The sequence below is a fragment of the Pimephales promelas genome, chromosome 2 (assembly GCF_988280905.1).
Source record: "Pimephales promelas chromosome 2, fPimPro1.hap1.1, whole genome shotgun sequence".
Taxonomy (NCBI): domain Eukaryota; kingdom Metazoa; phylum Chordata; class Actinopteri; order Cypriniformes; family Leuciscidae; genus Pimephales; species Pimephales promelas.
In genome coordinates this window covers 15,862,373-15,889,492 of record NC_142770.1, presented here as the reverse complement: position 1 = coordinate 15,889,492, position 27,120 = coordinate 15,862,373, and the positions used below count along the sequence as shown (strand labels likewise).

The window sequence follows — 27,120 nt, the reverse complement described above, 5'->3', positions numbered from 1 at the left end:
CCCAGAACACACCAAGCCGACGCCGACAAGCACTGATGAAAGCCGACTGTGTTGTTGCCTCGTCCGCTTTTGTTGGGGTAAAAAGCTGCACATGAACACACCGAGAGAACTACAGGCGATTGTCAGCTAGAATGTGCGTTCTGCGCCTGTGTTTAATGAGCCAACTGTCTATTTCTGCGGATATGTCACTCTATATATTTGTCATTCAAAAAGGAAAACGACGCTGCCGGCTGCAGTAACAACGCATTCTCACCCCAAGGCGTCACCTTTGACCATGCTTCAATATTTGACGTTTTAGGCGCCCTTTATGCCGAGTTCAGACTGCATGATTTTAGCCACGATTTTGGCTCGCCGACAGGTTTTGAGAAATCGCCGACAAATGCCCGAAATCACAGGCAAATCGGCGCTCGTTCACGCGAGTGACAATCACGCAGTGTGAATGAACAAAGACGCGAACTGAGAGAATCACCGACGAGTCGCCGACGCCCGTGAGATATTTGGCATGCTAAATATCTGGACCTGTCGGCGATTCAAAAAGTGTTTTGACTGAAAACTACATCGGCGATCACCGGCAGCCAGTGAGAGAGCAAGATACAGAGCAGCAGGGAGTTCGGGGAGGAGTTATAGATCACATATCAACATGATATGGCATTGTTTCAACAAAAAAAGCTTCTTCTCGGTCTATTTGGACACAATAAATGGAAGAAAAATTAGTAGAAATTTGGCAGGAGCACTCGTGTCTGTTTCACCAGCTGTACCACAACCGGGTCGAAAAAAAAAATCTCACGTGAGAACTCCGGTCTTGCACGTGTGGTGTCGCGCGTTGTTTCCTTTTCATATCTCACGCGTGTTTGTTGTGAAATGTAGTTTGCGTGCAGCGTGCTAGACAGAGTCTGTCGGCGATTTTTCTAAAGTCATGCAGTGTGAAACCTTCTGTCGCCGATCCATCGTCCAGTGTGAACACAGCAGCGACTGAATGCTGGCCAAGATAGTCATGCAGTGTGAAAAGAGCAGCGACCTGACTACTTTGAAAATCGTGCAGTCTGAAAGAGCCATTAGCGTCACTTACATGACGCGATCCTACGGCGTCATCTAACTGACGCTAAAGGAAAGCGTCAGTTAGAGGACGCGGTTAGGTTTAGGTCTGGGGTGGGGGTAGGGTACACGCGATCCTAGGGCGTCATCTAACTGACGCTAAAGGGCGCCTTAAGCCTAGTTCACACTACGTGATTTTAAGCCCGATTTAAGCCCGATTTGCAAATCGTTGAGTCGCCGACAAGTCAGGGTGTTATCGCGTGCAAATCGCGGGCGATTAGCGGACGATTAACGCTCGCCAATCAGTTAGTGTGAAAGATCCAACAACGCATCAAAGACAGCTCGCAGACAGCTCGCAGACAGGTCACCGAGCTCAGAAAAATATCTAGCATGCTAGATATCTCGCGCAGTCGCGCGACTCAATCTCAGTGATGTCATGAGTACAGCCAATCATAGCAACGCATGGGTTGAGGACACCAGGTAAATCTTACTTTTTCTTTGCATTTTTTTTTCTCAGAGCATATCGTCGAGCAAACAGTGTGCAGCACTAGTTTCTGTCTGACGTCCATATTCGCGTGTTGTGTTCTTCTCTGCAGTTTCGCGTCATTTCTGGTTCGTTTTATTGCGTGGTTTTTCGTTACAAAACATGGTTTCTAGACCAGATAGAATCGTGTTGTTGTCAACTCGTTATTTGTTTGATTATTTTCAGGATTTAGACCGTATTATAGTACTGAAACAGCTCTCATTGAGTCACAAATTATATGCTCTTATCATCCGATCGTGGTTGTATCTCTACGTAGTGCGTTGTTAACTCGTGTAGTGAGTTACCTCCTGTTGTGGATCAATCACGTTGTGTTGTGTGGTGTGAACAGCTAAACAACTTGAACACTCATGATTTTACTGAGAGCAAGTCATGTAGTGTAAACTGCACAGTTCAGCCCGACATTTTAAAATCATGTAGTGTGAACTAGGCATAAAGCGTCAGATATTGAAGCATGTCCAAATGCTTCCCAAGGCGTCAGTTAAGTGACGCCTTGGGGGTGAGAATGGGCTGCCAGTAAACAAAGCAGCGAATGCTTACCATTTTGAATATCAATCCTGCTGAATGCTTTCTTTATTCCACTATGCACATGTTGATATTGAAATATTCGCCAAGGAACACTCAGGTAAGATGACGTAACACAAGAACAGCCTTCTATTTTTACTGTTTTGACTTCTTTGATTGCTGTTTTGCTTTAATTCTCGTGCACTGACTCTTTCACTAAGCTGAACAGCCAATCAGAGTTCTCTCTTTCCCCGACGCCGATTCAACAACATGTCGAATTGGGCGAAACAAAGCCGACGAGGACTATTTTCAGTGGTACCCATTAGAATGGTATAAAACCCTCAGGGAAACAATAACACCAATGCTCAAGCTTTGGTTTTGATGACTAGGAAATTAGATCTTCTAAATAACTTCTAAATAAATGGGACTATCCAAAACAATTTCTTGAAAGGGGATGTCGACAGAGATGCCCCCTCATTCCCACTCTTTTTAGCCCTCTTCATGGTGCAGGCAATCAGAGAAGACAAGGATATAACACTGGTATTAATAGTAGACAGACGATATAAGATATGTGCATATGCAGACGACATACTCGTGACATTTAGCTGTCCTAATGCAAGTTTGCCCAAATTATTATCTCTTTTTAAATAATTTGGTTCATATTCCAGCTATAAATTAAATCTGCATAAAACTCAAATGCTTTTTCAACTATGAACCCAAAACATTGTAACCCAGTACAATATTCTTTTAATGGGTTGTTTCATTGTATTTTGTATCTATAAGAGATAAAATTTGAATTAACCATTCATCTTGATATGTTATTTGTTCCTTTAGAACGCGCGTGCATGACATATGTTGTGTATTGTTTACTTAACGTTTCGGGTTTTGTCCTTACGGTGATTCCGTATTTGCCCTCCTCGGGATATTGTTCATGCGCAGAACAACTGTGTCTTGTTGAGTCACGAGTCAGTAAAGGCTGCTATGTGAAATGCTCCTGTCAGTGTCATCACTCTAAACAAGTCGTGCATAAATAGCACTCCACGATGTAACAAAGTTGGCGACGAGGATAAACTCTCTCTCTCCCTCCGAGATAACGTGCTATTCAGCTGACGGCGACTCGTTAACCGCGACGGCGTCGAGCAGTGGAAGCTAACAGGCAAAAACGCACGCGAGTCATGCGATGCTCGTCGCGCTGGGAAATAGCGCAAACAGAGAACGGCAACTGCACACCACGAAGGCGACGCAAAACGGCACGGGAGGGAAAGGAGTCCAGTATAAAAGAAGAGTGAGTGGTAAATTACACTGACAAACAGACCAAAATGGCGGGTCTAGTGGGGCAAATCGGACCATATGATGAAACTGTCGAGCAGTGGAGCTCGTATACGGAGCGGTTCGATTATTTTGTCAAGGCTAATGGGATAAAAGATGAGGTTATAGTACCTACTTTTCTCAGTGTAATGGGTTGTAAGACATATAATCTACTACGTAGCCTGGTCCAGCCCAATAAACCTGGTGATAGCTCATTCAAGGACATTGTAACAATGCTCCAGGAACATTATGCACCAAAACCACTCATCATCGCTGAAAGATTCCGCTTTCATAAACGCAACCAATTAGAAGGAGAATCGATTGCACAATTTGTGGCTGTACTGAAGCGTCTGTCAGAACACTGTGAGTTCGGCACAACACTGAGTGACACCATAAGAGACAGATTTGTGTGTGGGTTGCGTAGTGAGACCATTCAAAAGCGACTCTTATGTGAAAGTAACCTAACGCTAGAGCGAGCAATGGAAGTCGGTGTATCCATGGAAATGGCTGCAAAAGAAGCACAAGAGTTAAGCACAGCCAGTCAAGTTCACAATGTGTACAGTGAAAGAGTGAAACAGGATGATAAGCGAGCATGTTACCGCTGTGGAAAGAGTAGTCATATGGCACAGGAATGCTGGTTCAAAGACAAAGACTGCAGAAACTGTGGAAAAAAAGGCCATATTGAACGTGTGTGCCAAAACAGAAAGCAAAATGAGAAAGCAAACCCAGCTAAACCTGGAGAGTTCAAGAAAAGTTATGTCAGAAAACTCAAAAAGAAAAACGTGAATCAAGTGAAATATTCAGGGAAACAACAGGAGGATGAATCTGATGAAACTGAATACTCGCATGTAATGTCTGTGTCGTCAAATTCTGATGGCTACTGGGTGACACCACTTCTAGATGGAAAAGCTGTTCCAATGCAAGTGGACACAGGAGCTGCTGTATCGCTCATGGCAGAGTCAACTTACCGAGAGAAGTGGCCATACCTCTGTCTCAAAGAAGCGAAGCTGAGCTTGAAAACATACACAGGTGAGCTTGTACCTCTGTCAGGAGTCGTGGATGTGTCTGTAGAGCTAAACAGACAAAAGGTAAACTTACCACTGTATATTGTGAAAGGTAGTAGTCACACAGCTCTGATCGGTCGATCTTGGCTGGAGAAAATAAAGCTAAACTGGCAGGAAGTACATTTAGTGGCGAAAGAGTCTACCAGCCTACAACACATTCTGAGGAAGCATGCAGAGGTGTTTGGAGATGAATTGGGAAGCATGAAAGATATCACTGTAAAACTGACCATTAAGTCTGATAGTAAACCTAAGTGCTTAAAGGCTCGCCCAGTTCCTTACGCCATAAAGCCTAAGGTAGGAACTGAATTAGACCGGCTGGAGGAAACCGGTGTACTGAAGAAAGTGAGTGTTAGCGAGTGGGCCACGCCAATTGTTCCTGTACTGAAAAAGGATGGATCAGTCAGAATTTGTGGCGATTTCAAGGTTACTATCAACCCGGTGTTAACTGTTGAACACTACCCCTTGCCACTAATTGAAGATCTGTTTGCTGGATTAGCAGGCGGCCAAAAATTCAGCAAGATAGACTTATGTCAAGCTTACCTCCAAATGCAGGTGGATCCTGTTTCCCAAGAGCTGCTGACCATCGTGACACACAAGGGCCTATACAGGTATCAGAGGCTTCCTTTCGGCATAACTTCGGCTCCAGCGTTGTTCCAGCGGGCCATGGACCAGATCCTGAGTGGATTGAATGGAGTACAGTGTTATCTCGATGATCTGTTAATTACAGGGAAAGATGATGAAGACCATCTCGGGAACCTGAACGCAACACTACAAAGGCTAAAAGAGTATGGCCTTCGGGTGAAGAAAGACAAATGTGACTTCTTCCAGCCCACCATCGAGTACCTAGGACACGTGATTGATAGCGCTGGTCTTCACAAAGCTCCATCAAAGGTAAAAGCTATTGTGGATGCGCCGTCACCAAAGAACGTAAGCCAACTGCGATCATTCCTAGGATTGCTAACATACTATGCAAAGTTCATGCCAAACCTTTCCAGTAGACTTCGTCCACTTCATGAACTGTTAAACAAGTCAAACAAATGGAAATGGTCTGACAAATGTGAAAAGGCATTCAGAGATGTGAAGTGCACATTAACACAATCAGAGGTCCTCACACATTACAACCCTGCCCTACCGATACAGTTGGCATGTGATGCTTCACCGTATGGTGTAGGTGCGGTACTTTCACATGTAATGCCATCTGGTGAAGAAAGACCAATCGCTTTTGCGTCAAGGACTCTGAACTCAGCAGAGAGTAATTATGCTCAAATTGAGCGAGAAGCTTTAGCAATCGTGTTTGGTGTGAAGAAATTTCACCAGTACCTGTTTGGGCGCAGATTTACCCTGCTCACAGACCACAGACCCCTTACCTCCATTTTTGGTCCCCAAACCGGTATTCCTTCTCTGGCAGCGAATCGCATGCAACGTTGGGCTCTGCTACTGTCGGCTCATCAGTACGACATCAAGTATAAGAGGTCTGAGCAACATTGCAATGCGGATGGACTGTCTAGGCTGCCTTTGCCAGACACAAAGCCAGAATGCCCTCAAGGTGACATATTCTACTTCCAAGAAGTGCAAGGTGCTCCGGTAACTGCTGCCCAAGTGAAACGATTCACAAGAACTGACCCTGTCTTGTCAGAAGTTCTGACCAGGATATCTCAGGGCTGGAAAGGAAAGATGACAGATAAATTCAAACCCTATCTGATTCGACGAAATGAGTTGACAGTGCAGTCGGATTGCTTACTGTGGGGTTATCGTGTCATCATACCCCCGCCCCTGAGGCACCGTTTGTTGAAAGAACTTCACGCTGGTCATTCGGGAATAGTGAGAATGAAAGAGATGGCACGCAGCTACTTCTGGTGGCCTGGCTTGGATGCAGAGATCGAGGAGGAAGTAAAGGGTTGTTCAGAATGTCAGAATGTAAGGAACATGCCCCAGCCAGCTCCCTTACATCCATGGGATTTTCCAGAGGTGCCATGGCAAAGAATTCACATAGACTTCGCAGGACCTCTGGAGAACCACATGTTTCTGGTAATTGTGGATGCTCACAGCAAATGGCCTGAGGTTGCGGTCATGCATAACACATCTTCGGAGAAGACCATTGAGGAGCTTAGAAATGTTTTCAGTCGTTTTGGACTGCCACAACAGCTTGTAAGTGATAATGGGCCCCAGCTAGTGTCTGAAGAGTTTCAGTCTTTCCTGAGTGTAAATGGAATTCAGCACATCAGATCTGCTCCTTATCATCCATCCACAAATGGCCTGGCTGAACGATTCGTGCAGACACTGAAGAAGGCGCTAAAGACATCTCAGGGTAAGGGCTCCCTAAACCAAAGACTGAACACATTTCTATTGTCCTACAGAAACACTCCTCATGCAACCACAAAAGTCTCTCCAGCTACAGCTTTGTTGAAACGACAACTACGCAACAGACTGGATCTTCTGAGACCAATCGGAACCAAGCAGATTGTATTGTCACAACAGCAAATGCAGGTGGAGAGGCGATCCAAAGCGAAGTTCAGGAGTTTCAACAGAGGTGATGAGATACTTGCTCGTAATTATGGAAAGGGAGCGAAATGGGTACCTGCAACTGTTCTTGCACAAACCGGCCCTGTTTCATACATCGTTGAAACAAAGGAAAAGTTTACGTGGAGGAGACATGTTGACCAGTTGTTGTCCTCGACAATCTCCAGGGATGATCCCTGTGAATTGGACGCACATCAACACGCATCTCTCTTCAACTCGGGTCGAAAGGTGGTATCAGAAACCTTACCCACACCATCTTCGAGTGAACCGCGGGTAAGCGTTCCCGTTGAGAATACTTCTTCCTCATCAGTGACTGTTACAGACACTCCAGTAGAAACACCACCGGTGCCTGTTCTCCATCGTTACCCAACTAGAGTGCGAAAACCACCACGGAGATTGGATCTTTAGTCTAGAGGCTAACCCACGACATTGGGGCAGAATAATCCCCAGGGTTCCGCCAGGGAATTGAGGCAGTCTACCCTCCTTCCCCAGAGTTAGAAAAGTTAATAGAATGTTCATGAAAATAATAATAATAAGAGTAATGTTCTTAAACTAAAGACAAATGTATGTATGACATCAAAAGCATTTATTTGTTGAGATTGACTTCAAAAGTAAAAGGGGAGGAATATGTTGTGTATTGTTTACTTAACGTTTCGGGTTTTGTCCTTACGGTGATTCCGTATTTGCCCTCCTCGGGATATTGTTCATGCGCAGAACAACTGTGTCTTGTTGAGTCACGAGTCAGTAAAGGCTGCTATGTGAAATGCTCCTGTCAGTGTCATCACTCTAAACAAGTCGTGCATAAATAGCACTCCACGATGTAACAACATACAAGTTTGATTGATGTGTATATGTGGAAAACGTGGCTTTAACCATCAAGTTAGATGTTTGATTATTTTATTGGTTTATGTAAATCAAGTCCCACCCTGGTGTTTTAAGTAACGTGAGCGGTCGTTTTTTTTTTTTTTTTTTTTTTTTTGACAAGCGCGGGAATGGAGTTAGAGACACGTGGGCTACATGAGAGAGACGCACTTGCGGTAAGATAGTGATTTGCTAACGATATAACAGGTTTAAAATATCTTTAAATCGAATGTAGATCTGATGTGAAGGACTGACACAGAGGTGAATCGCTTTTGAGTGCTTGTTTTAGTGTTTTACGGTCAGTTTACCGAATCGGCCGTCTGGTCGGATACAGACAGACTGTGTGTTTAGTGTAACATTCACTGGATATCAGTGCCTCTGAACGTTAACGCTGTTACGTTCAGTAACGTTACAGAGAGAAGACAGTTATCGCTGTTATTTACATTCAATGTGGGATCATTGAGGACCAGAGATAGTAACCCCAGATACCCGAGTTATTTTGGGTTCCTCTGGCGACGTGTGAGGAGCGTTTTGTTCAGTCAACGAGCGCGCAATAGGACGAGGAACGGGAGGATCGCTGCATCGTTTCCAGTGGAATTGGAGGTATGTTTTGTGCTTAGTACAGTCAAGGGGCCATTTGTCAGTTTCTCGGTCACCACGATCATAAGCCTTCAGCCGTGAAATGAATGTAACAGGTTTTGCTCATGTATTTTGAGCACTTCTTGTGTTGTTATTGCCTCTTCACGATGACTTTTTTTGATTTAGTCCTCAAATGTATCCGCTTTGGATAAAAGCATCTGCTAAATGACTAAATGTAAATGATACTCGTTGACTCTTTGCGTAATGCTCATGCACATGTTCAGCTAACCAAGGCATCTGAATCCATTAGCTTATTTGGATAAGAATGCTGGATATCCCCCATTAAAGCCCACAGTGAGTGAGAAAAGTCTTTTAATTACTCTCCATCTTTCTGTTTTCTATCAAATAACTGTTTTTCAGACCAAGAATTTGTAAAGCAATCTCAGGCTTTTCCCTATCTGTCAAAGAGCGAAATCTAATTTCTGCTTTAGCTTCCCCCTCCAAATGGTCATAAAGGAAGAGGGCCTTCTCTCTATTATGCACCTGTCCCTAAGACATGCTTCAACATTCTCAATCCAATCATAAACCGATGGTTTGGTTTTGGAGCCAGAAAAATAAGCACACTTCCTCTCCCACTGAATATAAACAAACTTTTCAGGTGTTGCTTGACTTGAGGGACTTGGTGCAATATTAGAAACCTTACTGGCCTCTGGGGCACCGCTTGGCATCTCCTGGCAATCGCTCCTCTTTTTTTTTTATCCCCTACCAGCCACTGTTTCTATTTTAACAATCATACAATAAATAACAGTTAAGATTACATTAAGACTTTGTCGACTACACCAAAAATGTAAAAATGTGCAAGAGATATAAACTAACCACGCCACCTCCTTATTTAAGGCAGGAGGAGCCCTCTAAAGGTTTAAATACTGATTTTAGACAACAAATTAATAACATTCGCAGAAGTTGGAATTAGCTCTCCTCAAGACTGCAAGAGGGTCGACAGCAACACAGTTACCCAATCTCAGCTCTCAATCCCCAAACATGATTGATAAGTTACATTTATTCAGCATTCCAACACGGCCGTCAGTCCATTGAAGGTTCCACAGCAATAAATGTTTGTCTGCCTCGCTTTCCAGACAGAGAATAAAACCTCTTAAAATAATCAGCCTATATGAAAGGGTACATAGACAGCACGTTGAGTACAACAACCACACTACAGAACTGCAGAACAGCCATCTCCTGTTGCTGTTAGAATCCTTTATGCGGTCTTTATGTAGCATGATAGAACCAACCACTTGCACCTGAAACCTTGTCTCCTCCCACATTTACCCCAACTCAAAAGTTGGTAGCGATGCTTTAAGGCTATATTGGAAATAGTGCACCAGAAAATTGCATTTCCATGTTGCCTATTCAGTTAATAGATGGTTTTATTCAAAGCAACTTACAAATTAGGAATATCACAAGCAATTTGTTGAATCATTTCATTGGCTTTTGTGCTCCTGTGCTTTTCCCTTTCATATTGTTCTCTTCTTCAAGTGTTTAAAAAAATACTTTTTACATACTCGCTCTTTGTAGACTAGCAGTCTGTTTTCATGGAACATTCAACCATGATCTAATGTGATTTCTCCCTCTTATGTTGTTTTTCCCCCAATCAATACTTAAAGAATAAATCAACAATGACACCCACAAAACAGTAAAGAAAAAACAATAATAAAAATTAATTAATGGACATAAATATAAAACCTTCTTCCGACTAACTGAAATTATAATTAATTAATTGTATAAAATTACAAAATATGACACCAGTTAGCAACCTTCCCCAACAGACATTTATGAAAAATGCCCGTGCTTTGTGAAAACAGTTTTCATTTAAAATAGATATGACCTGGATTTCTATGCATACAGTATATTAACTCCATATATAGGGCATTTCAGAATGTTTGTAAACAATAGGCACCGCGATACTTCCGGGTGGCAGAACGCGAGCGGCTTCCATTGACTAACTGAAGAGATCCAGCCGGCAACTGAACAGTTACACAGTTAAAATCATTGTTGTTGATCAAAGTTGAATCTATGGCGAAAATATGTTGTGTTTGGGGTTGCGCCACCAGATATACAGCAAAAGGCGTAGGTTTTTTTTATCGATTTCCTTCAGAAAAAAGTAAATCTATCCAGCAGAACCTGTGGGTGAGGAGGTTAAAGCGAGTGGACGTCGTCAAAAGTGCATGTCGTCTTCTAATTATGCGCCTGAGCCCGATTTAAACCCAACCATTTTAATACGCGTGTCGTTATATAACTGACGTTCTCAACTAACTTAGTTATTTCTATTACTTTCTATGTTACTTTCTTTTGAGCGGTGAGTAAATGCTTCTGATTGGCTAATGCGTTCAATAATCAACACACGTCTGTGATTGGCTACATCGCTCATCGCTCCAGTCACGTTATAAAAAGAAACTCTGCCATGTAAGTCATTTCTATTTTGTTTTAGTTGTTCTTGTTGCTTTTCTGCAACAGATAAATACAAATGTATTAGTTTTTATTTGTTTTATTCATAGATATTTCTAGTTTGCGGGAGTCCCGCGAATCGTTTTATTCTCCTGCAATCCGCACACACAGAGTGCATTACCGCCCGCACTCGGCCATCAGATCTAGTCCCGCGCCGCGGTCTAGTGCGTTGGGAGTGCACGTCTCTAGATCAAAGAATCTAAGCTTTAATGATCATGTTAACTATGTCTGAATTTCCACCACGTCTGTTCTTGAATCAACTGTTGAAATGTAGATTAGGCTTCTGCCGGCGGTGTGTCTCCCGCCATGCAATTTACTAGTGTTGCCATAGGGACGCTTCGGCTTTTGCCACCCGGAAGAACGTCTATTATTGTTGTGACGTCATGGTGAATTGTCGTATAGATTGTAATTTTTTATTTGTAAACCAATTTTGCTCATGTATGATACTTTTATGAAAGTTTGAGATACTTTTATGTGGGTCTCTTTACGTCCTTCCAGATGTCTATTAGCTGCTGCGGGGATCCCAGGATTGTTGTAATGACCCTGAGAAAATCCTCTCGTTTATATTGTCCCAGATAGGCTCTGAACTGTGAAGGGTCTGGGGGGGATGAGGGTGCAAAACCCAAATGTTTCACACAAGCCCCCACATATGCGTCTTCTATGTTGAAGGGCTTTATTTCCTTGGAAGCCTCAACTATTTTTTCTGGCAGGTCATTGGAGAAAACATATCCCATTCCCAGCAGGTAAGTGGGGTAAATTGGTTCGGGGTACGACTCCTCTGACACGTACCATTTTGAGTTTGTGTCTCTAATGACAGGCCGGTTCCACATTACCATTCCAGTGATGTAGTTCTGTCTGGGTGTGTTGGGTGCCAATAGAAGAGTAACCAGGTTTTCCAGGTTTAAGTACATGTCCGAATCGACCTTCATACTGAAACTGGCTTGAGGGCAACGAGTGGCCAACCAGTCCATGATCACCATCGTCTTTATGGTCAGGTTGTAGTACGAGTCCACAAAGTTGCTCTGCAGTAAGTCTCTGTGTTGTCGGCTCTCTTCCTCCAGCTGCTGTTGAGCTTTTTCAGAGTCGGATCCTCCAGTCAAACCCACCAAGAAGAGAGTCATCACTGCGTTTCCTTGGACTGTGCTCTCATTCCCCCACGTGCTCCGGATGGCGTTTCGAGCTTCTACCTGATGGGGCGCCACGGGGACCATCAAGACCAGGAACGGACTCTGCTGACATTTATCAGGTTCATCCAGAATGTAATGATAGTTGCTTGGATGAGCTATATGATAACTAATTGTTGAACCTCTTTGTTGTATTTGCTGATTGGGCAAATGCACTAATGTATCTTTTTGATTATGATCAGCCCAAATGCTGTCAATTACCTTATAGTGAGTCTGATTCATGATTTTAGTAAACAATGTTTTAGGGAACGTAATTGTGTCCAAAGTGAAATCAGAGGCGTAAGCAACGGCAAGCAATAAGAATGTCAATGTAAGCAGCAGAAAAAATGCCGTTTTAAATTGATGAATACATGGACCTCTTTCCTGAGTCAAACTGCATAGAGAAAAACAAAAGAGAAACAGGTCAAAATTAGTCTCACAGTAAAACATCAGAATTTTTTTTAATTAAAATTAACGATTTATCACAAAAATAACTGTTGCAAATCTATGTTTACATGTTACATCTCTTGGTTATGATAGTGATTTAAGTTTCATGAATTTTAAGTTCACAGCTTTTGTCAGAAATGTTGACACGGACATCACTTAAAAGATAGCTTGCAGTAAGTTGCATTCTTTGACTGATTCAGAAAATTTGTTAATTGAATGATTCATCAGTTGGATTCAAATGGCATAAGGATTTCCAAATCACGGGCTGGAGGGGCGATAAAATACACAACCGCTACGTGCAAAACAATTCTGAACAATTCATTAAAGGAACTATCTTAGTCCGCTGTACATGAGCTGTATCGTTCAGGTTCGTTCCGACAAACAGGGCACTACATTTTCTTTTTTCTCAATATGTTTAACTTGAATAAAAGTTATCCAAACAAAAAGTTCTCCACGCATTATCCTGCAGGTAACGAGAAAGTGTAATTTATTGGCGCACTATGTCTGCGTATTGAGACATATAAAACTGTTGAGCTAGATTTTCAACCAGTCAGCGTCGAAAATGTAAGTAGGTAACAGCCAATATCTCTACGCACATGTAAACATGGAGAAGGACGTAAGCAGCACATCTTCATCTGATAGCGGCGATCAAGCTCGATTAACACCCGTAAAGTGTATTTTTCATGTCGGAAAAGATGGTGGGAAAGGTCCGTGGCCCTGTACTGAAGTTCGATAGCAACAAATCAAGCAATGTGCGAAGGAATGGCTCAAAACGTCGGACACTACGGAGCTAGCTACGTTATTGATCCCATGCTGCAGGTAAGTTACTTTCATAGCTAACATATCAATATTTTTTCATTATTTTTGGATGATGCTAATTTACAAACTTCCCGATCAGAATCCGTATATAAACATCGACACGATGAGAGACGTTGTCCTCCATTGCTTGATCTGTTATCTGGGTGGAAAAGAGGATGACCTCATCCAACAGTACAATGTAAGTGACTAGAATTAATCTATATATTTATGGTGTTTTGAGAAATGTATATGTGCATTGTTTTTATTTATAAAAATAGAAATGCAACTTAAACAATACACTTTTTTTCTAATTGAATTATAATTATTCTATTTATTTGACAGGGACAATGCAAACAAACATAATGTCAAGACCAAGCATGTCACTGAAGTGTTGCATATAAAGTTTATAGCTATTGCTAATTTTCAATTCCTGTCCCTGGAAGGGCTTTTATACACAATAAAATTTACATGATTAACTACTTCAATAATAATATTAAAAAATAATAATATAAACATACATACATATCATATACAACTCTTAAAATAATTAAAATTATTATTTTTTTTTTATTTTTTATCATAGAGACTGTTTAAATACTAATATCAGCTTACGAGGGAAACGGCGGCGTTAGTGGTATTTCGGAGGCTGTTACTGCTGGAGATGATTCGGGATAGATCTGTGCACCCCCTCCCAAGAAGAGAAATCTTGGAGATCACCTTAATAAACGGAGGTCTGAAATCTCTGCCCCTTTACCGATCAGAGTGCGCGCTGACACAGAGTAAATATACTTGTTTATACTCGACACCCCCACACGAGCGTGAAGGTGTGTGTGTGTGTGTGTGTGTGTGTCAAAAATGGTGCATTCGGTGCACAAGACCGGTGTTCTGACGATTCATGCTAACCATCGAGATTTGCTGTTTACTGGATCCATTTTTACTTTTCACACCATTTTAAAAATAAAAACAGTAGTATACAGTAGCTACTCATAACTTTGAATTTTATTATGATTGTATTTCATATAAAATTAATCGAAATTATCTGTGATCGATTCACGCTACGGTATCATTTTTCGACAAGGCAGCACAAATCGTCAGAACACTGGCAAGACCCTCTGTGTGCATGGCGCCACGTCCGAGAATGACCGACTTCAAAAGCCGGATCTTTCCGAGCATGTATGTCTCACCGCATGGCACCCAGTTTGCGCGTCTAAATTGCAAAGTTCATCGCAACGTTTTTTTTTTTTTTGGTTAAGGTTTTGTTTACTGTGTATGATTTATTCAATCGAAAGCACATTCACTTCTAGTTGTCTTGCTGTTAATATTGTTTCTGATGAAATAGAATGGTTAAGATTGTTTTTTAGACAGATGCTGCTGTCCCGAGAATTTTCTGATTCTGCTGTAGGACCCCCACACCTCTACAGTATGGGTGCACAGGAACAATCCATCATAAAACGCATAAAACTTTTGTTTAGAAAGACGTGAAACTCACGAGTGGTCACTGATATGCTCACACAAAAACACAGAACAACCACAGAAACTGAAAATTCTCGGGAGAGCAGCATCTGTCTAAAAAACAATCTTAACTATTCTATTTAATCAGAAACAATCTTAAAACGGGTTTAATTGTAAAATTATGAACTTGTATTAAATACAAAGTTAAATAAACGTAGAGCAAGTAGCTAATCAGGGTCTGCTCGATTATTCAAACTAAGTTGTTCTATAACAGACAAACGTCGCTCTGCATACGTCATCTCCATTGCTCTGATTGGTTTTTATGGAAGCAGATTAGTCTCAAATATAATTCACGCAAAAAACATGATTCACACATGCATAGACAATTTCACATGCATGAAACCTAATTCACATACACACCAAAAAAATTCACATGCATAAAAAAATACATATATATTCACAAAAAGCAATTCACATCCACAAAATAAAATTATATATTCATAAAATACATTTCACCAATGCAAAACTCAATTCAAAGACATACAACTGTGCCCAAAAACTTTGAATGTTCAAAATGTGAGTGTGTCCTTCACATACGAATCGCCTTGTGTGTGTGTGTGTGTGTGTGTGTGTGTGTGTGTGTGTGTGTGTTTTTGAGACTTTCCTGGCAGCGATTTACTCGTAACACAGAGCAGTTCTTATCTTTAGCGAATGAGTGATTGATTTAAGTTTATCAATCGACCAATCAGTATCACTTGAGGGCGGGCCATACCTGTCATAAGCTTTCGACCAGTTCGTGGCTGAGCAGAGGCAAGTGCATTTAAAGGGTTAGTTCACCCATTTAAGACATGAAGTTGTATGCAATCCTTACCAGCACTATAGTGCATACACACTGACCCACTCTGTTGTCACCCCCCCGGTCAGAGTTGTGACCGCTGGAAGTTTTTAAATGAAGTACTCCCGGCTATTTGAAAAAATGAAAAAATGATTTGCGTTTTAAAGCTTGATTAATTTACCACAAAAAAAAACACGCCGGTCAAAATTCATACCTCGGTTTTAATGCGGCACTATTTTCTATCCATTTCTATCAATCCGCGCTGCCGCAACGTCAACAGTGCGCACGTTACGATCAGCTGTTGATAGCGCACGACTCGCTGACAACATGTCTGACTGCGAAACTTATGATGATGAAACCAATTTTAGCACAATGTCAGACGGATCAGATGATGAAAGTGATTTTAGCACAACGACAGCCTACTCAAAGTTTGATATTTATATTTTATATATTATATTTTTATATTTTCATTGATATATTTTATCTATCGTATGTGTATTTTAGCATTTAAATTACATTTAAGTGTAAAAATGGCTTGCAATACAAACGCACATCCTAGGCGATTCGTACTTGAATGCTGATCTGCACATTCAAATTCAAGGACACACTCACATTTTGAACATTCAAAGGTTTTTGTGCACAGTTGTATATCTACAAATTGTGTTTTGCATTTGTGAAATGTATTACGAAAATATAAATAAATTTTGCGTATGTGAATTGCTTTTGTAAACATACATTTTATTCAAGCACGTGAATTTTTGTTCCCAACAGGGGGTTCTTGGCCCACAAGGGGGCCTCAGTGAGCTCTTTTCTTTTGTCCCAGAATCTATGGCAACATCTTCTCTGGTATTGTTCTCCTTATGGGGTTTGGTTTGTTGCCGTGAGTAACATAATACCTGCTCCTTTATCATGAGCCCTGTTATTGTCAGAATGAATGTGATACTTATGAAGTGAGGTGAAAAGTTGCTTTAAATCTTGAAGATGATTAAATGCACAGAATGGGTTAATAATTCCTTGCAAAATGTGCAATAAGAGACACTCCCAAAATACTAGGCAACAAGGTGTATTTCCAATTTATTTATGCCGATGATTAGAAACATTCATGAGCTTATTTGTGGTTTTTCTTTGTTCAATAGTGTAAACTGTCTTCTTAGAAATGAATGGGTAACATGTTGTAAAACCAGTATTTCTGTTTGCTATCAATGTACTGTTTTTATAGCACGCCCGCCATCTGACTGGTGTTGGTGCTGTAAATGAATTATGTTTGGTAAAATAATGAGACAGACAAAGTTGTGCTGTTACCATAAGCACGCTCCCCTCTGCGCTTAAGTCTGACACGAGGGACTACCAGCAGAGCCTGGTCGTGGGATCTTAGGCTTCTGGATGGAGTATAGGGATGAATAAGTTCGGAGAGATAGGCTGGGGCTAGGCTATGTAGCGATTTGAAGATAAATAGTAGGACTTTAAAATCAATTCTCTGCTGGACAGGTAGCCAGTGTAAAGACTCAAGAATTGGAGTGATGTGGTCATATTTGCGAGAGTTGGAAATAAGTCTAGCCGCAGCGTTTTGGACCAGCTGAAGACGGGCAATTTGAGAAGCAGATATCCCACAATAGAGTGAGTTGCAATAGTCGAGCCTACACGTGATGAAAGCATGAACTGCCATTTCCAGGGTTGTCGGAGTAAGAAAGCCTTTGATTTTAGATAATAGACGTAGTTGGTAGAAACCGGAGCTGACGACGCCTGATATGTGTTTGTCAAGTTTTAACGAATGGTCAATAAGAACACCCAAATTTCGCACTTCTGTCGATTTAAAGGGGGCTAAGCTCCCCAAGTCTGGGCTTAAGCACTGGGACCTTTCACTCGGGCTGAAGACAATGACCTCGGTCTTATCACTATTTAAGGAGAGGAAGTTTTGGGCCAGCCATGCCTTCACTTCCTCTAGGCATAGTAGAAGACAGTTTAATGCTGCAGGGTTATTTTTCTTGAATGGAATGTAGATTTGGGTGTCGTCCGCATACAGATGAAATGATACACTGTGTTTCCTTAAAATAGTGCCCAACGGAAGCATGTACAGAGAAAATAGAGAGGGAGCCAGAACAGAGCCCTGTGGAAGACCACAGGTTAGAGGGGCCGTGGAGCTGGAGAAGTTGCCCATCTTAACTAAAAACTTTCTGTCGGAAAGGTACGACCGAAACCATGATAAGACAGAAGATTTTAGTCCCACCTCAGTCTCAAGTCTAGCCAACAGGGTAGGGTGGTCAACGGTGTCAAAAGCTGCCGAAAGGTCTAAGAGAATTAGAACCACAGAATCAGTGGAGATTAAGATGTCGTTTAGCACTCGCAGAAGGGCAGACTCAGTGCTGTGAGCAGCCCTGAACCCAGATTGAAAAGTATCATAAGTACAGTTATTTAGAAGAAAGTGCTGGAGTTGATTAAACACTATTTTCTCCATTACCTTGGAAATAAAAGGCAAGACAGAGATGGGTCGGTAATTTTGTAGAACAGATGGATCCAGTGAAGGCTTCTTGAGCAAGGGAGTGACCGTAGCCACTTTGAGATTAATTGGAACTGAGCCCGTATTGAGGCACTTGTTAATAAAGGATACCAGACCAGGACCCACAGAGTCGATTATTAACTTTAAAAATTTCGGCTGAAGGATGTCATTTGGACAAAATGAAGGTTTGAGCTTGGCGCTAATCAGATAAAGTAAAGTTACTTATCCAAGTTACTCTGTGTTACTGCCTGTGTTTTTTTGTTTTTTTGTTTTAGATTGAGTAAATAATCGGTTCCTAACGGGGGTCTCGGCCCACAAGGGAGCTCTTCAATGAGCCCTATGCCAATGGGGGTTGCGCCATATTTATTAAAGCAGCAGCAAAATTTACTAAATTTATATAATGAGGGAGTACATGATGTATCCATTTTCCAAACCGTGTTTTTGTCTTATCCTGAGTCACTATGGAAATATAAAAAGTGTTTATATTGGCTTTATTTTACACTGGTTTGGGTTGTACAGAGAAGTAGCTCCGGCTTCAATTTTCTTCTGCAAGACTAATTATTCTGTTAATAAGCATGAAAAAAGTTCAATATTATCTAATAATATGCTTATAAATGCAAAAACAAATTTGGGAACCACTGTCTTAGATGATACATGTTTTTGATTTCTAAATTAAAATTCATGATATCAAGCTAATTTTTAAATGTAAAATGTATTCATTTTATATGATCACATATCACATTTGTGTTTCCTTTTTCTTTCACATATTGAAAGACACTGAACAAAAGAAAGTGTAATTATATAACCTATATATGGGTAACACTTTACAATAAGGTTCATTAGTTAATGTATTAAATAACATGAACTAACCATGAGCAATACTTTTGTTACAGTATTTATTTATCTTTGTTAATATTAGTTAATAAAAATACAGCTGTTCATTGTTTGTTCATTTTAGTTCAGAGTGCATTAACTAATGTTAACAATTACAACCTTTGATTTTAATAACGTATTAGTAAATTCAAAATAATATTAACGAAGATTAATAAATGCTGAAGAAGTATTGTTCATGCCAACTAAGGTAGTTAATTAATGTTAACATTATTGTAAAGTGTTACCGCCTATATATACACTCACATACATCTGAACTCCTCCATTGAATCATTTCAGATATACAGAATTCAATGTTTAGCTAAGCTGCAGTCAAATTATTTTGAATATTTTATTGAAAGCACATCAAATTGTAAGTTACTCTAGTTGAGAGATCTACAACTCTGCTCCTGGGCACCCACTGTCCGGTAGTTTAGAGTATTTTCAAACCTAATCAAAACCTGAAGCAGATAATGAAGCTCTCCAGGATTGCTTGAAAATACACAGGCAGGTGTGTTGAAGCAGGTTGGAAATAAACTTTAAAGGACAGTGAGTCGCCAGGAGCAGAGTTAAAGACCTCTGTCATATAGTTTAAAAGATGTTGTATGTTAACAACACAAATAACATTATAAAATATCTAATAGTAAATCAAATAATAAAAGGATGGGTAAGCTTACCTGTGCCAAATGTTTTTAATAGCCATTTTAGTGTGTTCAACTTGTAACCCTACTACTTCACGTATTCCTTCCTGAATAGTCTAGACTGAATAACCAGGAAGCATTTCTTTCCTCTTGCACCTATGAACAATCCCACAGCTGAAACTTGTCCATCTTCAATGATAATACTCATTTTTTTAAATGCAATCATAGACTGATAGACACACATACATATTTATATATATATATATATATATATATATATATATATGAAGAGTTCAGATGCAAAAGCCTCTAAGTGTCATTTGAAATTTTCTTCTAGAATGATCATTTTTATCAAGCTGATATTTAAGTTCAGTAATTTCACTTAAATGGCAATTCATAGGTAATCTTCATTGTCATTTAAGTGAAATTACTGAACTTGAATATATAAGCTTGATAAAAATGATCATTTTAGAAGAAAATTTCAAATGGCACTTAGAGGCTTTTGCATCTGAACTCTTCATATATATATATATATATATATATATATATATATATATATATATAAAGTGAGAGAGAGAGAGAGAAGTTACACACTCCCAGAATCTATGGTAACATCTTCTCTGGTATTGTTCTCCTTATGGGGTTTGGTTTGTTGCCGTGAGTAACATAATACCTGCTCCTTTATCATGAGCCCTGTTATTGTCAGAATGAATTCGATTCTTATGAAGTGAGGTGAAAAGTTGCTTTAAACGTTGAAGAGGATTAAATGCACAGAATGGGATAATACTTCATTGCAAAATGTGCTATAAGAGACTCCTAAATTACTAGGGAACAAGGTGTATATCCAATTTGTTTGCTCTGATGATTAGAAACATTCATGAGCTTATTTGTGGTTTTTCTTTGTTCAATAGGCTAAACTGTCTTCTTACAAATGGATGAGTTACAGACATGTTGTGAAACCAGTATTTCAGGTTTTTTTTTTTACTTATTAATTTCTTTTTTCTTTTTTTTTCCCCTTTTTTTACTGCACATAATATAAAATCCAGAGTGTAACAAACAAAACATACAGTATACAATGAATATTTGATATTGAGAAAAGATATACATATACAGAGTGCGTATCACACATACAACATGAAACAAAGGAGAACAATAATTGAAAAAATAGAACAAAACAAGAAAAAAAAAGAAACAAAAGGGGGGGGGGACTATACAAACTATATTTTTTGTATAGTTTACCATGTGTGTGTGTGTGTGTGCGTGTTTGAATGAGTGTTTTGTGTTTGAATGTTAAAATCAGCAGGATTGGTTTGCCTCACTGTAATCGAATCGAAATGATCGTTTGAGTTGGGTCAGGCTCAACAGCTTTTTCTTCTGGCTGCTTCATTCCACACCAGGGCTAAGGAGCATATTTAGTCCTAGGAGATAGAGGGGAGTGAGTTGCCTCTTCAGAGCCCTTCACCACCACCACCCTCCCCCATCCCCGCCCTTAGTCACTGTTCTACCGACGGGCCAGCCCATCCACCTTAGTAATACTAACATTACTTAGTAATTTCTAACATTAATCTCTGAACAGACATTTACATGGATAGTCTGCCGTTATAATTCATTTGTTTTGGTGTACTGTGGAGTGGGTAAACCTGTTTTTTATGATAAATAACACCTAGGTTAACTTGGAAATAAGGTCCAATGCGGGAACAAACTAGGCATGAACCTTCATGATTCACTTCTTTCCTACTCAACCAGACGGCCCACTGCACCCCTGTCACACCCTGAGATCAGCAGAATTTAATCTTCAGGGACAATCTCAAGGCATCAGATGTCACACAAACTACAATAACTCATGCAGAATTACACAAGGCTTTCAGGGGATCAATGATTTTGGGGCGGGGAAGGTGTGTGTGTGTGTGTGTTTGGAATGATCTTCACAGAAAGTTCATGAAAAAAAGAAAAGGGTTTGGGTGAAGTCATGGAGACGCCGGGTACATGGTCTACAGAGCGAGCTACAGGTGAGCAATGGTCACAAAATCACACAGCTTATGTTTTTTATAATTGTTGTTCTCAGGTCTCTATTGGAAAATAAATGTTCTGCGCCATGACTGCATTTGTTACACTATGTCTTCCAACATCTCACTTTCTGATTGGATATTGTTTTGTTTCACTTGATAATCTCCAGAGCGTGCATGCTCGGGGTTCCTCCCACACATCAGGAACTGATTCGCGATTGGGACGGCTCCGACGTTCTTCAGAGCAGGTTCGGACACTCTTAACACACCTCACACCAAGGGAGAAACTGATAAGATAATCCGAAGAACCATCAAGATAATCTGGACATAACTAGGATTGTTGGAAGGGGGGAAATCGGCCCAAAATCAGCCCAATTTATCTTTTGGTGTACCCAGCATAAGCAGTCACGCCTGGTTCCTGTTTCATCACCCTCAGCTGTTCCCACTCACCTTGTAAGTGTCTGTCTATAGACGCTTTCAGCAGTGACGACATGTGCGTTAATCTGGCCCAAACTTAACTTCCGGCAGACTTGCGCAGACAATCCATAACAAGTAAATAACCTAGTAGCTGATCTTGCCAGTCAAAGAAAATATATGTTACCTGGCCAAACTGAAATGTGACACTACCAGACCCGTTGAACAAAAATTGGAGACAATTGTTTTTCTACCAATGTGTCTGATTTACCTCAGTGTTAAAAAAACTGGCGAGCGCGACGGCGGGGTTTGAAAAGGTTAACATAGCTCTCCTTATTAGCTAGGCTTTTTATATGCTTGCTAACCTTCTTTTAAGGTGGGTCTCCACATTGACAGCATGTTGGATGGATCTGTGCAGCGCTGTTTATGATACTAACCATTCAATACACAGACTGGTCCGCTGTCAATGTGTTTGCGAGAGAGAGAGAGAGCGTGCGAATATACGCTGCACGCAACTCTGCAGTCAATTACAACTTTTCCCATCTTAAATCGTTAAACACGGAAATCAATATGTGGCGGTCAGCGCTGATAATGTGGTGGGCTGCCACTAATAAATGTGTGGGAAACACTGCACCGGTTATCACTCAGATAAACATAGCTAGGCTATTTTAATACCGCCGTCTCCCTCATAGGAAACCTTGACATTTTTATTTTTAAAAATTGCGTTTGCTCCCTTGGTCAGGTTGCACCCCACAGCTCAACAACCTGCTCATCACCTTAACTTTTACTGCATTTGTAGTCAATGCCATATTATGCAGTAAACACTAATAAACGAACACAACGGAAGTTAACTTTGGGCCAGCTCATCACCATGGCAACGCGTCTGATGAAAGCATCTATATGCTCTGTCTGTTTAATCACTCACTTACTTTTGTTCTTCCTTGTCTGAATTGTTTGTACTGGGCCCACAACATTCTAGTTTTGAATAGATGAACAAACAGTAGAGTCACGTTGCATGGACTTAAGAAGACAGCAATGAAAGAGACACAACACACCCTAACACCAGTATTACTAGTTACCAATTACCTCTTCAACAGTGTAATTAGATTACTGTACTAATTGCTCTCTCTAAAAGTGTTTAATTACTTTTAATTGCTAATTACTTTCAAAATCCCTTTTCAATCTTAACCAGCTGAATAATACAAGGATAGACATGAATCTGTTTTAATTCTTTCAAATAAATACTATAAAATTGCATGAATTATCCTTAAACTGACCAAGGTGGAGAAGGTTACATTATTAAAACATACTTTTTAACATCAGATACATTTTGATGTTAAACCCACTATTGTTTTATGTCTGATCTCATGACATTTCACACTTTTTTTCATACATATTTTATAATAATTCATATACGAATTTGTACGTGTGCGGTCGTACGATTTAGACACCTCATAAAATGCATATGAATCGCTGTGAGATCGGATTGATCTATACACGGTATTTACCTCAATTACATCAGAAGTAACTGTAATTAAATTATAGATAAATGAAGAGCAATCCCTTACTTTACATTTTCAAGGGAAAAGTAATTGTAAAAATTACTCTGTAAATTGCCCTCTGTAAAAATTGAGGTTAAAATATCCCAAAAATGAGCTACACGCATCAAAAGAATGAGAAGAAATAAGGTTGATGATGTCATTTAAAAAATGACAAGGTATAGTGCTGCCGAGATATTAACCTGAACAGTGTTCGTGTCGTTTTACCATTAGCTAGTACAGATGATCGGTTCACGTGCGCTAGGGATCTGTCGTGTAACATGTACAAAACGCTAAAACGGTATTTATTGTTTGAATTGCGTAATAAAATTAACAGAATCTGAGAGCTGAGATCGGTCTCCGTGTCCTTTTCTGTGCGTGACATAATTGATGTGTGGCGTGAGAGTGTGTGAAAAGTGTCAATTGCGTGTGTCTCACGGTGAATTTGTGAGAGTTGGCAGCTCTGAAAGGCGCTAGCTTGGTCCACATCAGGGAATGCTGTCTGTCAAATTAATTCAAACTAATGATAAAAATGTAATATAAACAAAACGAATACCATAAAACTAGAAATAATAGCCTGGGCTTTAATTTTCCCATATCGTCGAAATGCACCGATTTGTCTATGAGACGGCCTTTATAATTTAGTATTGAGATGTTGTTAATTTAGTCTCCAATCTCTAAAAATCTCCAAATGCTCCACGTGAATCTGCGGTCTTCCAACCTTTTACTATCGTGTCAATTGATTTGATTAATATGCGCGAGGGAGACAGAGCAACACAGCGCTCGCCCATGTTTTTTGAAGACACGAGAGTGCACGCGGTATTTCTGGAGGTATACTGCCTCCATCTAGTATGGAATATGGTGTATGCAGGGGCGTCATGCAAGCCAAAATTCTGGGGGGGCACAATCTGAGATGTTGCAATTGTTTCCTGATGAGTGGTCATGTAAGGGGGGGTCAGGGGGTTTCTCCCCCTGAAATTTTTTTAAATTCTGGCTGCTAAACATACCATTTCAATGCAGTTTGGGAGGGACAGAAATACCTTAATGGAGCTAGCAGCAACCCTCCTCTATCTGAGGACTAAGTTAAAGTATCTTTTTTTGTAAGTTTATGTAAAAGACAGGTTGATGAAAGAACTGTAAGCTCAAATTCAAAAGCTTTTGAAGTCTACTTCATTAAAGCATATTTACACACACACTTACTGTACACTTAGGCCTTCTACACATGTTTTTAAAAACAGTACCATTGCAGTTTTTATGTTATGATTTTAAATAGGTATGTGACCTAAGAACGATCTTACATTAAAGGTATACAGTATAAAGGGGCTAAGGTCTGACTTTGTGGTTCTCTGAAATTAATTTATTTTAATATCAATATGTGATGAAGGACTTTGAAAGAAGTTTGACAGATTTCAGTGCTGAATAAGGTTAACACTACCCCGTTTATTTGAGCATATGATTTTGTCGCACCTTTTTTTTTTCTTTTCTACATGCCATGGGATAAATCAGTGCATGCTGATGAACAGTGGTCTTAATCTGCGTACCCTAGTTGTAAAAAGACTGACAGTGACACAAAGACCTCATGTTAGCAAAATGTTTTAATCTTTTAACTCTCAAAAAAACTATTAAAAAACATGTATGTTCTTTAACATTAGATTATAATTTTACTGTCTTACCATATGGATGGAATTGATAAGATTTTAACAATAATAATGCCAATGACGTTCTGTTTATCGATCCGATTCTTTAGAATCAGAATCAGATTCTTTAACGATTCTCTTATTGATTCTTGATAGCATTTTGTGGAAAAATGTAGTCATGTGCTTTTTTTTTTTTTAAATCTTAAGCTTGAGTAGCCTAAGCAAACTGTACTTTTTATGTAATCAAGTAATAAACAGAACATTATTGTAAAGTGTTACTGATTAGTTATACACCGATTCAGACGTCTCCCGAGTTCACTGTTGGAAAGATCAGTTGTTTTAACCATTCATTAAAATGAATCGGTTCAAATGAGTCATTAGTTCGCGAATTGGACGTGTTATGCGCGTTGTGTGATTAGCTGTTAGGACATGGATGTCATGTTTATGTCAACTGAATGTCCAGAACGCTTCTCAGAGAAGATAAGGCAACTTATTTAGCACAATTCACACCCAGCGGTAAATAAGGGGGAAAAACACAGAATGCTCCACATTAAACTTTCATCTTCCGACCTTTTACCACCGTGTCGATTTATTTTGATTAATAATATGTGCGAGGGTGGGAGACAGGGAGAGAGCAAGTTGCAAGAGTTTTGTATGGCAGGCAGTAACGTTAGCCAACTAGTTTACGGTTACACTAGGCTAGCTATTGATAACGTTACACTGCATAACATTGTTAATGCTCTGAATTCGCAGCTAATATCAATTCCATAACTTTTGATCAAGTTAAAATGTCCAGGTCAACCATAAATAATCCCACTACCTTTTAATATCATCCGATAACTAATTCAATGCCGATTTGTTGCATTTCCAACTTACCACTCGCCAGTTCAACGTGCGAGCTGCTTGTACCGCCGGAACATACACAGCAAAGATTCTAAAGCTTTGCTCTACGCGCGTAGATTTGATACACAGACAGACACCATATTAGGAAAAACGGGCGGGCTAATGCTGACCGATTTATTATCACACATCAAGAAAAAGAATATATTTGAGTCGTTATAGGCTCTGGTAATTATGGAGCATAATAGGAATAAAGGAATCAGGAAAAAAATTAAAAGAAATTTTAAAAGAATTTAAAAAAAAATTATCAGGGAGGAAAAATCTGAGGGGGCACGTGCCCCCTCACTTTGAATGGGCATGACGCCACTGGGTGTATGATTTGATTTTTTTTTTTTTTATGCCAGAGGGCACCTTTAAATTACAGTAACTAACTACTTAGGCAGTGTTGGGTGTAACTAATAACTACTAACACAGATTCTGCCAATTTCTTAAAATTGTCATTCATTATCTATTAGGATGAAGGAACCTGTTGAACTGGTGACACACACACACCTTTACACCATTATTTTAGTTTTGTGATGGAACCAGTGAGAAAGAAGTCGCCTCCCCCCCCCCCCCCCCCCAGTAACAGTTTATCTGTTACATTTAGTACTGCTGCTATTATTTCACCATCTACGTGGGGTTTAGAGTATAATTTTCTACCCACATGTCTAGCACAATTATGTGGTTTTCTTTTTTTAATACAGTGTATACTTTTTTTCTTGATTTACCCTGAAAGAATGGAAGTGAAATGTGACATGCCCCATAGGTGGGGTACATTGTAACATCACAATATGACAGCTTAAAATGCGATCTCAATGCTAATCAAAAACATATACAATTCTAACCAAAATATTTTCTTAATAAAATACAAATATTAACTTTTTCATATACAATGATGGCATTTTTTAATAATTAAAAATAAACAAATTTTTCAGTTTGACGACAAATCCACCAGAAAACACAGATATACAGCATAGTGCAAAACAAAATAATAATTAATAATTTCTGAACATTGATTCTCAG

The 27,120-nt window shown here is 39.9% G+C and overlaps 1 protein-coding gene across 1 annotated transcript; it reads right to left on the bottom strand.

Moving 5' to 3' along the window:
• Positions 1–9,821: 9,821 nt before the first annotated feature.
• Positions 9,822–19,851, bottom strand: LOC120495465 (beta-1,3-galactosyltransferase 2). The gene is made up of 2 exons (XM_089116981.1): positions 19,657–19,851; positions 9,822–12,474 (listed from the first exon to the last, which is right to left on the bottom strand). The coding sequence occupies exons 1-2, from the start codon at positions 19,680–19,682 to the stop codon at positions 11,388–11,390; spliced, it is 1,113 nt and encodes a 370-aa protein (XP_088973107.1). The 5' UTR covers positions 19,683–19,851; the 3' UTR covers positions 9,822–11,387.
• Between the last annotated feature and the right edge of the window lie 7,269 nt (positions 19,852–27,120).

Bases quoted from the DNA above. Each gene is read 5' to 3' on its own strand.
- LOC120495465 (XM_089116981.1), bottom strand. From the start codon at position 19,682: ATGGCTATTAAAAACATTTGGCACAG. The intron at 12,475-19,656 runs GTAAGCTTACCC...TTCTCTATGCAG, and splicing joins ATTAAAAACATTTGGCACAG to TTTGACTCAGGAAAGAGGTC.